The sequence below is a fragment of the Embiotoca jacksoni genome, unplaced genomic scaffold, assembly GCF_022577435.1.
Source record: "Embiotoca jacksoni isolate LCO1_2020_lvr unplaced genomic scaffold, fEmbJac1.0.p SCAF_11, whole genome shotgun sequence".
Classification (NCBI taxonomy): Eukaryota; Metazoa; Chordata; class Actinopteri; family Embiotocidae; genus Embiotoca; species Embiotoca jacksoni.
The window spans coordinates 181014-198227 of NW_027185241.1; the positions used below are offsets into that span (position 1 = coordinate 181014).

The window sequence follows — 17214 nt, forward strand, 5'->3', positions numbered from 1 at the left end:
AGGGTATGAAAAATTGTAATCTTAAAAGTAACTAGTAACTAAAGCTGTCAAACCTCTGAGATGTGGTCGAAGAGAAGTATGAAGCTTCACAACAGGAAATACTAAAGTAAAAGTACAAGTATCTCAAATTTATACTTCAGTATTTGAGTAAATGTACTTGGTTACATTCCACCACCGTCTTTTATCAAATGTAAGTGACTTTGATCATCAGAGTTTATCCCAGCATGCACTGCATAACAGGCAGGAAAAGAACAGCATCAACACGCAGATAAACTGACTCACCTGCAGACATATGTGAATGTAACCCTTGCTGTTGCAGCACGTAATCTTTTACTAAAGGGTAATCTATGATGCTAACCCTGGCACTACTATCTATGTAACATCAGTATCTGAGGTTCTTTAACAGTTCAGGCCAAGCTTTTTTCAGGTTACCTTGGTTACAGTTCACTTCATTTCAATTACTCGGTTGGGTAAGGAAATTGGTGGTAGCAACTCTATACAAGAGCAATGAGACCTCCAGCCCACAAAGCACACACACAACCAATGATTCAATGATGAGGGAATATATTTACAGAATTATTTAAACCATTTCACTTGAACAATACCTTTAAATCTCACATTAACTCAACTTCAGCTCTTAACAACAAAATGAATTCCACTTAAATCAAATAACTGTGCAACAAAAATTGGATAAACAACCATTGAATTGCATATCATGACAAATAATGTCACTAAAATCAGGTATAAACCTCTGAACTCTGTTAAACCCAAAATAATTCAGTTGTTAGATCTTAATAGTCTGTTTTAGTCCTTTACAGTTGTCAGTCAAAGTAGGTCTCATTTATATCTTTGGAAGTTCCTTAACGTTCAACAGTTCACCATTAGTCTCTTCCAACGGATTTCTGGTTGTTTGTTTGAATCCAAAACAACTCTGAGATCTCAGAAAACAAAGTGCCAATAAAATTGGATCCTTTATATTTCTCGGTGAAGATCCAGACAGGATAGCAGATGAAGCAGCTCGTAGTCACTTGATGAATCCCTAAAAAAAAAAGAACAGCCTGTACACAAGTGTGCAGAACATCATCATGTAGTCAGAGTTTCCTCTTTTTCCATCACATTAGATTTACACAAAACATTCACGACTTTAAACACTTGTGACTAAATTATCTCGTTTTACCTCAATTTCAAACAATACACTTGGCAATCAACATACTTTTACAACATATACAGTAACTTTAACAAAAATTCAACACACACACACACACACACACACACACACACACACACAGTTATGTGCTTCATTCACATCATCCAAAATGTTGTTATCCTGGCTGGTTTTGCTTCGCTATGTTCCTCAAAGTAAATTACTCCCAATTCTCTGACACAAACTTAGTTAACAAGATAACCTCAGGTAGCAACTCACCTGGATAATCCACTTCATTGAAGAAACGCCCGACGGAGTTCGTCCCGGTGAGAACTTCTCCCTCGACAGCTCCGCTGCAGCTCAGCATGTAACTCACTTACAATACTGTTAAATTCACTCGATATCTCTTGGGAATCTCAAAATATCTGACTTTGCTCCAAATCTTGTCTGCCTCCTGCACCTGTCTTAGCTGCGGGGTCTCCGGTAGGTGAGTGCGTGGTTCAGAGAGTGGGAGGGGGGGCTAAGGGCTCTGCTACGTTCAGACCACCAGCTGGTTTGGTGAGACGTTTAGGGAACGTCTGTAAATTGGGAAACTGAATGTTGCCTGGGTTACGTGAACATGGGAGAACACGTGACCTCGACGGTGAAGAGCTTCCATCACCCTCAAATCCAGGACCCCCGGTGTACAGTGACCACTGATCCTTTTTGATGACCAGGAAGAAAAATTAGTGCAAAACAGATTTTGACTTGATCAGCATTTTAGGTAACAACACTGAAAAAGATATTCAAACATGAAATCCCTCTTTGTAAAACACACAATATGTGCTTGGCTGATAAATTGAACTTCCTGTTTTAATCTGGAGATTTGTTGGAGCTGATGTCGACGGTGTGATTGATTAATGAGGTCCAAACGTGGTGAACATACTGAGACCAGATCTGTTCCTGCCTCATACTGATTGAACTTGTTATATCATCCTGAAGAATGCAGTTCATCCTGACTTTATCAAAACTTACTGACATTTTAAATGAGAAGTTTTTGAGAGACTAGAAAAAAAACAAGAAAACAGAAATATTGTTGTTCAGTTTAACATTTTTATTCAACATAACAGGCTAAAAACACACATTTTCTTCTAAATAGATATCTAACATTATCTGCTGCCTCAACGTGTGAAGACTTATTTACATCAGAATACAAATGTTGAAGAAAACAGCTTTGGAAGCATTTTGTTGAGAAGTAATGCAGCGCCCTCTGTTGGCCAATCAGCGGCAACAGTGTTAAAAATTACTTGCAGGAAACAAATATTTTCTAATATCTATTTATACATTACATCTGTGTTTTTCTTTTTTTCCGAATATAAACAAAAAGTACCAAAACAAACAGCTGTTAAAAGTAGCATACTTTAATTTTATTTCTAAGTTTTGGTTTTTACAAAAATATTAAATGTGATATTACTGTAAATCTTCATATTTTCACATTATTAAGCCAGTTGGCATTATCTTACATGAGATTAATCTTTGCAGACTATCAAGTTACCTTCTGAAGTTTGACTCAAACAGACAAAGCTTTCTGTTCACAGATCCAATTGTTCCTGTCGTTACAGTTCACTGATTTCCATCCTTGAGTTTGGCGAGAAATTGCACAGTGACCATCAGTCGGGTTTTCTATCCAGGAGCTGTGAAAAAAAAACATCAGTTGGATCCAGACTCAAGATTTTATCATTCAAAGTGTTTAGAAATGCATCTCTTACCTGTCAGCCAGATCACTTCCATCGACCCACTTCCATTTTCCACCATCAGCTTTCAGTCCAATCCAGTACCCTTCGTTTCCTGGACGGTTATAGCTGTTAACATGGACATGTGTCTGACGACAACAGATGAAAAGGGATCAGAGGTATTTACTTACTTTAATAAACTCACTGTGACCAACAGACTCAGCGTGTGTTCAGATCTTCAGAAAATACATTTTCATTTAATATAAGCTGTCATTACCTTTTCTTCTGCATTATCTACCACCACCAAATCAGAACTCCTTCTTTTGCAGTTTTCTCGAGCTTCTTCCCAGTTTTTCCAATCGGTAGAAGACTTGTAGTCCAAAACCACATAGCAACTGGACTGGAACAGTTTCCAGCCCGGCTGACAAGAGTTACAATGTCGTGCTGAAATAACAGAGATCAACTAATAATCAACTTTACTGTCTCGTTATATCAGAATTCAATATCTTTGTAACTAATGGGATCCCAACATACCGCCATCTTTTCTGGGACAGTAGACATCAATGATCCACTGAGCTCGACTGATGTTGAGCTCATTTCCCTTTGTGGTCATGTTGTTTATTTGATTTGTAAGGTTTCTCTTCTCCATCTCCAACTCCTGGTTTTGTGTCTCCAGCTCCTGGTTTCGTGTCTCCAGCTCCTGGTTTTGTTTCTCCAGGTTCATCTTTTCTGCCGTCAGTATGGCGTTGTTTTCAGAAATGACCGAGGTAACTTAAAGTCAAACGTACAGGAAGATAGTTGGCAGTGAGCTGATATTGGACAACAAATTAACAAAAATCAAACAACTTTGACTTAAACTGAAAGTCAGATAAAATGCATTTTTGGTCAGAATTATTTCGCGATAAAAAGAAAAATATTTGTTTACTTTTGAGTTATACTTACAATATATTCGAAGGGCCACAATAACAAACAGTATCAACCAACTCACTGCTAATGTTGGAAAAGAATGAGTGAAAGAGGGAGACTTCTTGTCTGAAAGAAAAAGTAATTTTTTTTAGCTGAAACGAATCAACATGAAACTTTAAAACAGTTCAATCTGCTGTTATAATATTTGTGCAGTAAATTGTGTTAATAACCTGCAGTGGCTGTTATTTTGTCCACAGTACAAACTGCTGCATTTTCATAGTCACCTTCTTCAAGTTCCTCTGAAACAAATCAAACATAAGTTCTCAAAGATCTGCAGTAAATTAAACATTATTTCCAGAATCAGCAGACTGAGAAAATCATGATACAAATTAGAACATAAAGTCAATCGTGACATCTCAAATTAATTTGACCAAAGTGTCGTTATGCTCATCATTATTAAAATGAATAAAATAAGATTCTGCTTCACAAAAGATGAGACGCTTGTGAAGTTTGAATCTGTCAGAAAGCATCCTACCTGCAGAGAAAGAAACATTTGGATTTCTAAAATTGACCGTCAGCGTCTGTGTTTTTCTGTTCATCATGGAAAAAGCATCAAGTTCACCAGCGATCGAGCTGCATATGAAGGCTGAAATGGAAACACTGGTGCAGTGACCTTAAACTTTACAGGGAAGTTTGAGGGTTTTTGGGTGTGTTTTGAAGTTGTGACATTTGAGGCTCTGTTTTGAAATTTATGGTGAGTTGTTGTGAGGGGAAATTTTCTACTTTGTTCTTTTCCATCTAAAATAAACAGTTTTATTTGTTTCATCTAATCAGAACTCGATCAGTAATATGATTGTGTTACATGTTGTTTTTCTGACCAATGATGATTGAATAAATGTCTGAATTCAGGTAAGCTGACCAGCCTGGATGGACTGCCATGTAAAATTCAGACACAGAACACATCCACACGCTGATCTCCAACGGCACCGATTAAACACAAATGTTTAAATATCTGCTGCAAATTAGTCCGTATTTATAGAATCACTCCCAATGTGCTCGGCAGCCTGGAAAAATCATGGTAATAAATGTAAAGATGAAAAGGATTTTTTTTTTTAACTCTTCAAATCTAATTGCTGCCAAAGTTACACTGTGTTGTTGTGCTTTAAAAAGGCATCATGCATTACAGAAACATGATTCTGATACACAAGAGTGTAGGTGAAAAGCTCGTGAAATGTTTACTCTCCTTGCAGATAGAGGAACGTCTGGACTTTTTAAAGTAAGTCTGAGTTGTGTAGCAAGTTTAAAGTACCAGTTTTATTCTTGATAGAGAAGGATGTGGTTTTTAGTTCCATTTTGAAGTTGCGACAGTTGGTGTTTGGTGAGAAACTAATGCTCAGTTGTGATGAGAAGTCTTATTTATAAATAGTTTGAACTCACACAGTGTGTCTGCAGCATCTTCTCAGGCTGCTGCAGTTCATCAGTGCTGGAAGAAGTATTCAGGTCCTTTACTTAAGTAAAAGTACCAACACAACGTGTATCTAATTCACGACAAGTAAAAGTTCTACGTTCAAAACATTGCTTCAGTAAAAACATGAGTATTAACAGTTAAATTTACTTAACATATCAAACAGTAACAGTTTAGAAAAGACTCCCTGTTAGTGTGTCATCATGTGTTTGTAGTACTGCTGTCCTATGAGAACCATTCATCTCTAAAAACAACAATCTGAGAAAAACATCCCTGTTTTCAGCTTTGTTACGATGTGTTTTTTTTTTTAAATAGTTTATTTAGAAGTAGGAACATATAATCCTTCACTTTTTCTGAAAAGTTCCAATTCGATTCACCAAAATTTGGAGAGACATGGTTTTCACTGGACAAGAAGGGTATGAAAAATTATAATCTTAAAAGTAACTAAAGCTGTCAAACCTCTGAGATGTGGTCGAATAGAAGTATGAAGCTTCACAACAGGAAATACTAAAGTAAAAGTACAAGTATCTCAAATTTGTACTTAAGTATTTGAGTAAATGTACTTGGTTACATTCCACCACCATCTTTTATCAAATGTAAGTGACTTTGATCATCAGAGTTTATCCCAGCATGCACTGCATAACAGGCAGGAAAAGAACAGCATCAACACGCAGACAAACTGACTCACCTGCAGACACATGTGAATGTAACCCTTGCTGTTGCAGCACGTAATCTTTTACTAAAGGGTAATCTATGATGCTAACCCTGGCACTACTATCTATGTAACATCAGTATCTGAGGTTCTTTAACAGTTCAGGCCAAGCTTTTTTCAGGTTACCTTGGTTACAGTTCACTTCATTTCAATTACCCGGTTGGGTAAGGACATTGGTGGTAGCAAATCTATACAAGAGCAATGAGACCTCCAGCCCACAAAGCACACACACAACCAATGATTCAATGATGAGGGAATATATTTACAGAATTATTTAAACCATTTTACTTGAACAATACCTTTAAATCTCACATTAACTCAACTTCATCTCTTAACAATAAAATGAATTCCACTTAAATCAAATAACTGTAACAAAAATTGGATAAACAACCATTGAATTGCATATTATGACAAATAATCACTCAAATCTGGTATAAACCTCTGAACTCTGTTAAACCCAAAATAATTCAGTTGTTAGATCTTAATAGTCTGTTTTAGTCCTTTACAGTTGTCAGTCAAAGTAGGTCTCATTTATATCTTTGGAAGTTCCTTAACGTTCAACAGTTCACCATTAGTCTCTTCCAACGGATTTCCGGTTGTTTGTTTGAATCCAAAACAACTCTGAGATCTCAGAAAACAAAGTGCCAATAAAATTGGATCCTTTATATTTCTCGGTGAAGATCCAGACAGGATAGCAGATGAAGCAGCTCGTAGTCACTTGATGAATCCCTAAAAAAAAAAAAAAACAGCCTGTACACAAGTGTGCAGAACATCATCATATAGTCAGAGTTTCCTCTTTTTCCATCACATTAGATTTACACAAAACTTTCACAACTTTAAACACTTGTGACTAAATTATCTCATTTTGTCTCAATTTCAAACAATACACTTGGCAATCAACATACTTTTACAACATATACAGTAACTTTAACAAAAATTCAACACACACACACACAAACACACACACACACACACACAGTTATGTGCTTCATTCACATCATCCAAAATGTTGTTATCCTGGCTGGTTTTGCTTCGCTATGTTCCTCAAAGTAAATTACTCCCAATTCTCTGACACAAACTGAGTTAACAAGATAACCTCAGGTAGCAACTCACCTGGATAATCCACTTCATTGAAGAAACGCCCGACGGAGTTCGTCCCGGTGAGAACTTCTCCCTCGACAGCTCCGCTGCAGCTCAGCATGTAACTCACTTACAATACTGTTAAATTCACTCGATATCTCTTGGGAATCTCAAAATATCTGACTTTGCTCCAAATCTTGTCTGCCTCCTGCACCTGTCTTAGCTGCGGGGTCTCCGGTAGGTGAGTGCGTGGTTCAGAGAGTGGGAGGGGGGGCTACGGGCTCTGCTACGTTCACACCACCAGCTGGTTTGGTGAGACGTTTAGGGAACGTCTGTAAATTGGGATAGTGAACGTTACAGAATTAAGTGAACATGGGAGAACACGTGACCTCGACAGAGAAGAGCTTCCATCACCCTCAAATCCAGGACCCCCGGTGTACAGTGACCACTGATCCTTTTTGATGACCGGGAAGAAAAATTAGTGCAAAACAGGTTTTGACTTGATCAGCATTTTAGGTAACAGCACTGAAAAAGATATTCAAACATGAAATCCCTCTTTGTAAAACACACAATATGTGCTTCGCTGATAAATTGAACTTCCTGTTGTAATCTGGAGATTTGTTGGAGCTGATGTCGACGGTGTGATTGATTAATGAGGTCCAAACGTGGTGAACATACTGAGACCAGATCTGTTCCTGCCTCATACTGATTGAACTTGTTATATCATCCTGAAGAATGCAGTTCATCCTGACTTTATCAAAACTAACTGACATTTTTAATGAGAAGTTTTTGAGAGAGATTAGAAAAAAAACAAGAAAACAGAAATATTGTTGTTCAGTATAGCATTTTTAGTCAACATAACAGGATAAAAAAAACACGCATTTGCTTCTTAATAGATATCTAACATTATCTGCTGCCTCAACGTGTGAAGACTTATTTACATCAGAATACAAATGTTGAAGAAAACAGCTTTGGAAGCATTTTGTTGAGAAGTAATGCAGCGCCCTCTGTTGGCCAATCAGCGGCAACAGTGTTAAAAATTACATTCAGGAAACAAATATTTTCGAATATCTATTTATACATTACATCTGAAGTTTGTTTGTTTTTTTCCAAATATGTACACAAAGTACCTTAAACAAACAGCTGTTAAAAGAAGCACACTTTAACTTAATTTCTAAGTTTTGTTTTTTCCAAAAATATTAAACGTGATATTACTAGAAATCTTCATATTTTGACATTATTTAGCCAGTTGGCATTATCTTACATAAGATTAATCTTTGCAGACTATCAAGTTACTTTCTGAAGTTTGACTCAAACAGACAAAGACTTCTGTTCACAGATCCATCTGTTCCTGTTGTTACAGTTCACTGATTTCCACCCGCCGTTAGTTACAGAAATTGCACAGTGACCATCAGTCGGGTTTTCTATCCAGGAGCTGAGGAAACAAAAACATCAGTTGGATCCAGAGTCAAGATTTTATCATTCAAAGTGTTTAGAAATGCGTCTCTTACCTGTCAGCCAGATCACTTCCATCGACCCACTTCCATTTTCCACCATCAGCTTTCAGTCCAATCCAGTACCCTTTGTTTCCTGAACTTCCCCAGCTGTTATCACTGACATATTTCTGAGGACAACAGAGGAAAAGCGATCAGAGATATTTACTTACTTTAATAAACTCACTGTGACCAACAGACTCAGCGTGTGTTCAGATCTTCAGAAAATACATTTTCATTTAATATAAGCTGTCATTACCTTTTCTTCTGCATTATCTACAACCACCAAATCAGAACTCCTTATTGTGCAGTTTTCTCGAGCTTCTTCCCAGGTTTTCCAATCGGTAGAGAACTGATAGTTTAAAACCACATAGCAACTGGACTGGAACTGATTCCAGCCCGGCTGACAAGATTTACACTGTCTTCCTGAAATAACAGAGATCAACTAATGAACAACTTTACTGTCTCGTTATATCAAGATTCAATATATTTATAACTAATTGGATCCCAACATACCGCCATCTTTGGGACAGTAGGCATCAATGCTCCACTGAGCTCGACTGATGTTGAGCTCATTCCCCTTTGCCTCCATGTCCTTTATTTGATTTGTAAGGTTTCTCTTCTCCATCTCCAGCTTCTGGTTTTGCATCGTGAGGTTCATCTTTTCTGCCGTGAGATTTGTGACCTTGCTCTCTAAGACAGCAAAGGCTCGTGTCAGGTTGTCAAACTGGATTGTCAGATTGATGTAGTCCTCCCTTAAGTTGTTGTTGAGGTTTGTCAGGTTGCGATTCATTTCCAGAAGAGTATTTTCGTTGTTTTCATGACTTAATGTAGCAACTGCAAAATGAAAATTAGCTTGTTAAGGGAAAGTAAGCAGTTTTGGTATTATTCATTTTGCTTTTGTTATTTCATCACAGATCAAAGCTGCTTCCTGTCTGTTGTACTTCAGGTTTGCCAGCCTTTTGGGAGCTATAAGCTAAGATTGTGTTTTTTCTATTTGTTTGAACAACAGAAAACCCACAAAAAGACCAACACTCACAATATGTTAAGCCATCTTTCAATATTTCACAGCTTCCCCCATTGATTCATACAAAATTCACTCAAAACAGTTTAACAATGTAGTTTCAAGTAAAAATGACTTAAACAAAACTTAATGGTAAATATGTTGTAGATTTTTGTTTTATTTTAGCCAATGATTTTGTGTTCTAAACTTTTCCCTGTTACCAAGAAACCCAACAGCAGGTGTAGATTTATTATTTAGCCTGATGTTTCCCAACATGGTGAATTACATGGCTATTATTAAGGCAAAATGTGCAATAATTGGTTACACAGTACTGAAAATATATATTGTATAAAAAACCCCTGTGTTATACTATCTTCATACATTTGACCATGAATTATTGTGTCTAGTAATTCACTTTGTTCTTAACAGATTTAGAAAACTAAAAGCAGAAACTTATGGTATGTAAAACAATCTGATATCACATGATGGTAACAGAAGAAATATTATTCTATAAGGGTCTGCCTTGTGTCTAAGTTCGTGCATGGACTTTCTGTTTTACATACTTACTGTAGACACAGATTGCTATGATGCCCAACAGCAAAATGACACAGACAGTCGCCAAGCAACAAGCCAAGAGCCGATAGTGGCGACGTCGTCCGTCTGCTTTCTTGTCTGGCAGGAATCGGATAGACAAACATATAAATACGTGGCTTTAGAAGTCGGAGTTCATGAAATAACGTGGGTAACCAAAGTTACAGTCTTTTTCAGTCCAACATTTCCTCTTTAACTTGCCATCGCCAAAGAAGGTATTTTAAACTTAGTAAGTTAGAAACAGGAAGTATAACAACTTTTAAATCAGACTGTGAAAACCTCAAATTAACTTAAATTCAACATGAGATTGCATTTTTACACAAAACAATGTTTTGTAACAGAAAAACACGAGAAAGGAAACGCTTCATGACCATTATGTATTATTAATGTTCACGTGGGAGACTAAAAGGAAAGATTTACAATTTCTCAAATGTTTGATATCAATTCTTTCAGACATTGTGCTACAGATGAACCAGGTTGTAGGCAGAAGTGGACATAGCCTCCATTCCTATGAGGCCAACCCAGTAATATCGACTAATATAACGCTGTAACGTATTTAAGCGTCTCATTGTTTGTTTAGTTTTTTGCTAAGTAATCTGTCCTTCAGATATGATAAGAATTGATAGATGTTGAAAATATAGTCATCAGTTGTCATTCAATTAAAGGTGATAATCTTAAAAATATATATTTATAAGAACATTTATAAAACTCTTAAATCATGTTTCAATCGTATTTTGGGTTTCCGGTCGATAAGGGTTCACTAAAGTTTACAGATTGTGACCCGTCCAAACACATATTTTGGAGCTTGCCTGACTGAATGTTTACCAAATCAACTACTACACAATCATACATTTTTGACTTTTCTTAAATGATTTCTGCTGATTTAAATAAACCAATTTATTACAAACAACAATTATTCCACAACGTGGCGGTCAGTCAGAAGTTTTACACGTGTTTGTCTGTTTGTTTGTTTGTCTGTTTGACTTCACAAAGCCGATATCAGCACCAAATGTTCTCAGACTCACCTGTGTTTGAGTTTTGTGTTCTTTTACAACTTACCATTTGTGTCTGGACTTTGTTTGGTTGAGTTCTTTTTCACCTTCACTTCATCGTACACAGTTTCCTCTTTGTTTTTAGCTGAAAGGTTAAAAGTTAAAATAGTGTACAGTGGTTAAATATTAACAGTTCACTATAATCAACAATGAGATAAAAAAAAAAACAACAACAATGACAAACTGCTTGGTTTAGTTAGCTAAATATGTAACCTGCTCCTACACCAGTACAATAAATTAATATTTAATATGAGGAGGGTCACATAAACAAAGACTCTGTTCTAAAGCCAAAGTCTGAGAATATCTTTTCTAGTCGCTCTGTACTTTTAAAAGTTGACTTACCTTCCGGTCGGGATCGGTTCTTATTTTTGAATACAATTGAAGCGTAGTTAACGTCCTCCGCCATCGCTACAACCTTTCTGTTGAGTCTATCCGACTTGTAGTCAAAGAAGTACCACTGTAATTGAGCCACAGTGACTCATAAGAAGAGAAGTGGTTGTTTCCTCTGTTGAGGTGAATCTGTCTCTCACGGCTTTGAAATATACCAACTTCTGCTTTTCCTGAGAAAATCATTTGTATGCACGACAGTCCGGATGTCAACTTCAAGCCAACACTGTGTTCCTGTTCCATAATCAGCTTGATATAAAAGATATTATTACAATGAGTATATAACATGGTATAACAAGATTACTAAAATGTAACGAGGACTTTGGATGTTTGCTTGGTTTTGTGTAAAACACCAATAACCAAATGAATTTACCCATCTGCTGTGTTTTTTTTTTTTGTTTTCTCTGCATCATTACTCACATGGTCTCACACCTTTACTGCAGATTGCTTCAGTCTGAACTCTTTTGTGGCCTTCGATGCACGTATAAATGTTCCTGTAATACTGAGTATAGCAGTGTTAAGAGATACACTCACCTCACCCCAACACGTGGAGTCAGATGGCCGCCCACCTCGACAGAGAAGAGCTTCCATCACCCTCAAATCCAGGACCCCCGGTGTACAGTGACCACTGATCCTTTTTGATGACCAGGTAGAACAATTAGTGCGAAACAGGTTTTGACTTGATCAGCATTTTAGGTAACAGCATTGAAAAAGATATTCAAACATGAAATCCCTCTTTGTAAAACACACAATATGTACTTGGCTGATAAATTGAACTTCCTGTTGTAATCTGGAGATTTGTTGGAGCTGATGTCGACGGTGTGATTGATTAATGAGGTCCAAACGTGGTGAACATACTGAGACCAGATCTGTTCCTGCCTCATACTGATTGAACTTGTTATATCATCCTGAAGAATGCAGTTCATCCTGACTTTATCAAAACTTAATGACATTTTTAATGAGAATGTTTTGAGAGATTAGAAAAAAAAAAGAAAACAGAAATATTGTTGTTCAGTTTAACATTTTTATTCAACATAACAGGATAAAAACACGCATTTGCTTCTAAATAGATGTCTAACATTATCTGCTGCCTCAACGTGTGAAGACTTATTTACATCAGAATACAAATGTTGAAGAAAACAGCTTTGGAAGCATTTTGTTGAGAAGTAATGCAGCGCCCTCTGTTGGCCAATCAGCTGCAACAGTGTTAAAAATTACATACAGGAAACAAATATTTTGTAATATCTATTTATACATTAGATCTGTGTTGTTTTTTTTTCCAAATATAAATAAAAAGTACCAAAACAAACAGCTATTAAAAGTAGCACACTTTAATTTTATTTCTAAGTTTTGGTTTTTACAAAAATGTGAAATGTGATATTACTGTAAATCTTTATATTTTGACATTATTAAGCCAGTTGGCATTATCTAACATGACATTAATCTTTGCAGACTATCAAGTTACCTTCTGAAGTTTGACTCAAACAGACAAAGACTTCTGTTCACAGATCCAATTGTTCCTGTTGTTACAGTTCACTGATTTCCATCTTAGAGTTTGGCGAGAAATTGCGCAGTGACCATCAGTCGGGTTTTCTATCCAGGAGCTGAGGAAAACAAAAACATCAGTTGGATCCAGAGTCAAGATTTCATCATTCAAAGTGTTTAGAAATGTGTCTCTTACCTGTCAGCCAGATCACTTCCATCGACCCACTTCCATTTTCCATCTTCAGCTTTCAGTCCAATCCAGTACCCTTCGTTTTCTGGACGGTCATAGTTGTTAACACTGACATATTTCTGAGGACAACAGAGGAAAAGGATCAGAGATATTTACTTACTTTAATAAACTCACTGTGACCAACAGACTCATCGTGTGTTCAGATCTTCAGAAAATACATTTTCAGTTAATATATGCTGTCATTACCTTTTCTTCTGCATTATCTACAACCACCAAATCAGAACTCCTTATTTTGCAGAGTTCTCGAGCTTCTTCCCAGGTTTTCCGATCGGTAGAATTCTTGTAGTCCAAAACCACATAGCAACTGGATTGGAACAGAATCCAGCCCAGCTGACAAGATTTACACTGTCTTCCTGAAATAATAGAGATCAACTAATAATCAACTTTACTGTCTCGTTATATCAAGACTCAGTATGTTTGTAACTAATGGGATCCCAACATACCGCCATCTTTTCTGGGACAGTAGACATCAATGCTCCACTGAGCTCGACTGATGTTGAGCTCATTCCCCTTTGCCTCCATGTCCTTTATTTGATTTGTAAGGTTTCTCTTCTCCATCTCCAGCTTCTGGTTTTGCATCGTGAGGTTCATCGTTTCTGCAGTGAGATTTGTGACCTTGCTCTCTAAGACAGCAAAGGCTCGTGTCAGGTTGGTGTTGTCCTCCCTTAAGTTGTTGTTGAGGTTTGTCAGGTTGCGATTCATTTCCAGAAGAGTCGTTTTGCTGGTTTCTTGACTAACAACTGAAAAAATGAAAATTAGCTTCTGAAAGGAGACTAAGCAGTTTTGGTATTGTTCATTTTGCTTTTGTTGTTTCATCACAGATCAAAGCAGCTTCCTGTCTGTTGTACTTCAGGTTTGCCAGCCTTTTGGGAGCTATAAGCTAAGATTGTGTTTTTTCTATTTCTTTGAACAACAAAAAAGCCACAAAAAGACCAACACTCACAATGTGTTAAGCCATCTTTCAATATTTCACAGCTTCCCCTTTTGGTTCACACAAAATTCACTCAAAACAGTTTAACAATTTAGTTTCAAGTAAAAATGACTGAAACAACATTCAATGGTAAATATGTTGTAGATTTTTGTTTTATTTTAGCCAATGATTTCGTGTTCTAAAATTTTCCCTGTTACCAAGAAACCCAACAGCAGGTGTAGATTTATTATTTGGCCTGATGTTTCCCAACATGGTGAATTACATGGCTATTATTAAGGCAAAATGTGCAATAATTGGTTACACAGTACTAAAAATATATATTGTATAAAAAAAAACAACTGTGTTATACTATCTTCATACATTTGACCATGAATTATTGTGTCTAGTAATTCCCTTTGTTCTTAACAGATTTAGAAAACTAGAAGCAGAAACTTATGGTATGTAAAACAATCTGATATCACATGATGGTAACAGAAGAAATATTATTCTATAAGGGTCTGCCTTGTGTCTAAGTTCGTGCATGGACTATCTGTTTTACATACTTACCGTAGACACAGATTGCTGTGATGCCCAACAGCAAAATGACACAGAAAGTCGCCAAGCAACAAGCCAAGAGCCGATAGTGGCGACGTCGTCCGTCTGCTTTCTTGTCTGGCAGGAATCGGATAGACAAACATATAAATACGTGGCTTTAGAAGTCGGAGTTCATGAAATAATGTGGGTAACCAAAGTTACAGTCTTTTTCAGTCCAACATTTCCTCTTTACCTTGCCATCGCCAAAGAAGGTATTTTAAACATAGTAAGTTAGAAACAGGAAGTATAACAACTTTTAAATCAGACTGTGAAAGCCTCAAATTAACTTAAATTCAACATGAGATTGCATTTTTACACAAAACAATGTTTTGTAACAGAAAAACATGAGAAAGGAAACGCTTCATGGCCATTATGTATTATTAATGTTCACGTGGGACACTTAAAGGAAAGGTTTACAATTTCTAAAAGGTTTGATATCAATTCTTTCAGACATTGTGCTACAGATGAACCCGGTTGTAGGCAGAAGTGGACATAGCCTCCATTCCTATGAGGCCAACCCAGTAATATCGACTAATATAACGCTGCAATGTATTTAAGCATCTCATTGTTTGTTTAGTTTTTTGCTAAGTAATCTGTCCTTCAGATATGATAAGAATTAATAGATGTTGAAAATATAGTCATCAGTTGTCATTCAATTAAAGGTGATAATCTTAAAAATATATATTTATAAGAACATTTGTAAAACTCTTAAATCATGTTTCAATCGCATTTTGGGTTTCCGGTCGATAAGGGTTCACTAAAGTTTACAGATTGTGACCCGTCCAAACACATATTTTGGAGCTTGCCTAACTGAATGTTTACCAAATCAACTACTACACAATCATACATTTTTGACTTTTCTTAAATGATTTCTGCTGATTTAAATAAACCAATTTATTACAAACAACAATTATTCCACAACGTGGCGGTCAGTCAGAAGTTTTACACCTGTTTGTTTGTGTGTTTGTTTGTTTGTTTGTTTGTTTGATTTCACAAAGCTGATATCAGCACCAAATGTTCTCAGACTCACCTGTGTTTTGTTTTTGTGTTCTTTTACAACTTACCATTTGTGTCTGGACTTTGTTCGGTTGAGTTCTTTTTCTCCTTCACTTCATCGTACACAGTTTCCTCTTCGTTTTTAGCTGAAAGGTTAAAAGTTAAAATAGTGTACAGTGGTTAAATATTAACAGTTCACTATAATCAACAATGAGATAAAAACAAAAAAAACAAAACAACAACAACAATGCCAAACAGCTTGGTTTAGTTAGCTAAATATGTAACCTGCTCCTACACCAGTACAATAAATTAATATTTAATATGAGGAGGGTCACATAAACAAAGACTCTGTTCTAAAGCCAAAGTCTGAGAATATCTTTTCTAGTCGCTCTGTACTTTTAAATGTTGACTTACCTTCCGGTCGGGATCGGTTCTTATTTTTGAATACAACTGAAGCGTAGTTAACGTCCTCCGCCATCGCTACAACCTTTCTGTTGAGTCGATCCGACTTGTAGTCACAGAAGTACCACTGTAATTGAGCCACAGTGACTCACAAGAAGAGAAGTGGTTGTTTCCTCTGTTGAGGTGAATCTGTCTCTAACGGCTTTGAAATACATCAACTTCTGCTTTTCCAGAGAAAATCATTTGTATGCACGACAGTCCGGATATCAACTTCAAGCCAACACTGTGTTCCTGTTCCATAATCAGCTTGATATAAAATATATTATTACAATGAGTATATAACATGGTATAACAAGATTATTAATATGTAACAAGGACTTTGGATGTTTGCTTGGTTTTGTGTAAAACACCAATAACCAATTGAATTTTGTTGAGAAGTCGTTTTTTGTTGGCCAATCAGTAGCAAGAGTTTAAAACATTATACAGGAAACAAATATTTTCTAATATCTATTCATACATTAGATCTGCGTTTGTTTTGTTTTTTCCAAATATGCACAAAAAGTACATAAACAGCTGTTAAAAGTTGCACACTAAGTTTACATCTCAGTTTTTGTTTGTACAAAAATATTAAAGGTGATATTACTTGAAATCTTCACATTTTGACATTATTAAGCCAGTTGGCATTATCTTAAATGTAATTAATCTTTTCAAACTATCATGTTACCTTCTGAAGTTTGACTCAAACAGACAAAGCCTTCATTTCACAGATCCAATTGTTCCTGTTGTTACAGTTCACTGATTTCCATCCTTCATTTTTTACAAAAATTGCACAGTGACCATCAGTCGTCTCTTCTATCCAGAATATATGAAATGGAAACGCTGGTGCAGTGATGTTAAAATTTACAGGGAAGTTTGTGTTTTTTTGGGTCTGTTTCTAAGTTGAGCCTCTATTTCAAAACTTGTGGTGAGTTGTTGTGAGGGGAAGTTTTCTAATTTGTCCTTTTCCATCTAAAAATATACAGTTTCTTTGTT

At 36.3% G+C, this 17214-nt stretch overlaps 3 protein-coding genes across 3 annotated transcripts; all 3 read right to left on the minus strand.

The window, feature by feature from the left end:
• Positions 1 to 2667: 2667 nt before the first annotated feature.
• On the minus strand, positions 2668 to 3931 carry LOC138215948 (C-type lectin domain family 10 member A-like). The gene is made up of 6 exons (XM_069178479.1): positions 3922 to 3931; positions 3799 to 3888; positions 3391 to 3627; positions 3134 to 3300; positions 2893 to 3005; positions 2668 to 2817 (listed from the first exon to the last, which is right to left on the minus strand). Exons 1-6 carry the CDS (start codon positions 3929 to 3931, stop codon positions 2694 to 2696), a joined length of 741 nt encoding a protein of 246 aa, XP_069034580.1. The 3' UTR covers positions 2668 to 2693.
• A 3926-nt stretch (positions 3932 to 7857) lies between these two features.
• Positions 7858 to 11564, minus strand: LOC138215957 (asialoglycoprotein receptor 1-like). The gene is made up of 7 exons (XM_069178491.1): positions 11501 to 11564; positions 11166 to 11243; positions 10083 to 10187; positions 9029 to 9349; positions 8772 to 8938; positions 8531 to 8643; positions 7858 to 8454 (listed from the first exon to the last, which is right to left on the minus strand). The coding sequence occupies exons 1-7, from the start codon at positions 11562 to 11564 to the stop codon at positions 8331 to 8333; spliced, it is 972 nt and encodes a 323-aa protein (XP_069034592.1). The 3' UTR covers positions 7858 to 8330.
• A 997-nt stretch (positions 11565 to 12561) lies between these two features.
• LOC138192906 (asialoglycoprotein receptor 1-like) lies at positions 12562 to 16961 on the minus strand. The gene is made up of 7 exons (XM_069140587.1): positions 16195 to 16961; positions 15849 to 15926; positions 14758 to 14862; positions 13724 to 14020; positions 13467 to 13633; positions 13227 to 13339; positions 12562 to 13149 (listed from the first exon to the last, which is right to left on the minus strand). The coding sequence occupies exons 1-7, from the start codon at positions 16256 to 16258 to the stop codon at positions 13026 to 13028; spliced, it is 948 nt and encodes a 315-aa protein (XP_068996688.1). The 5' UTR covers positions 16259 to 16961; the 3' UTR covers positions 12562 to 13025.
• Between the last annotated feature and the right edge of the window lie 253 nt (positions 16962 to 17214).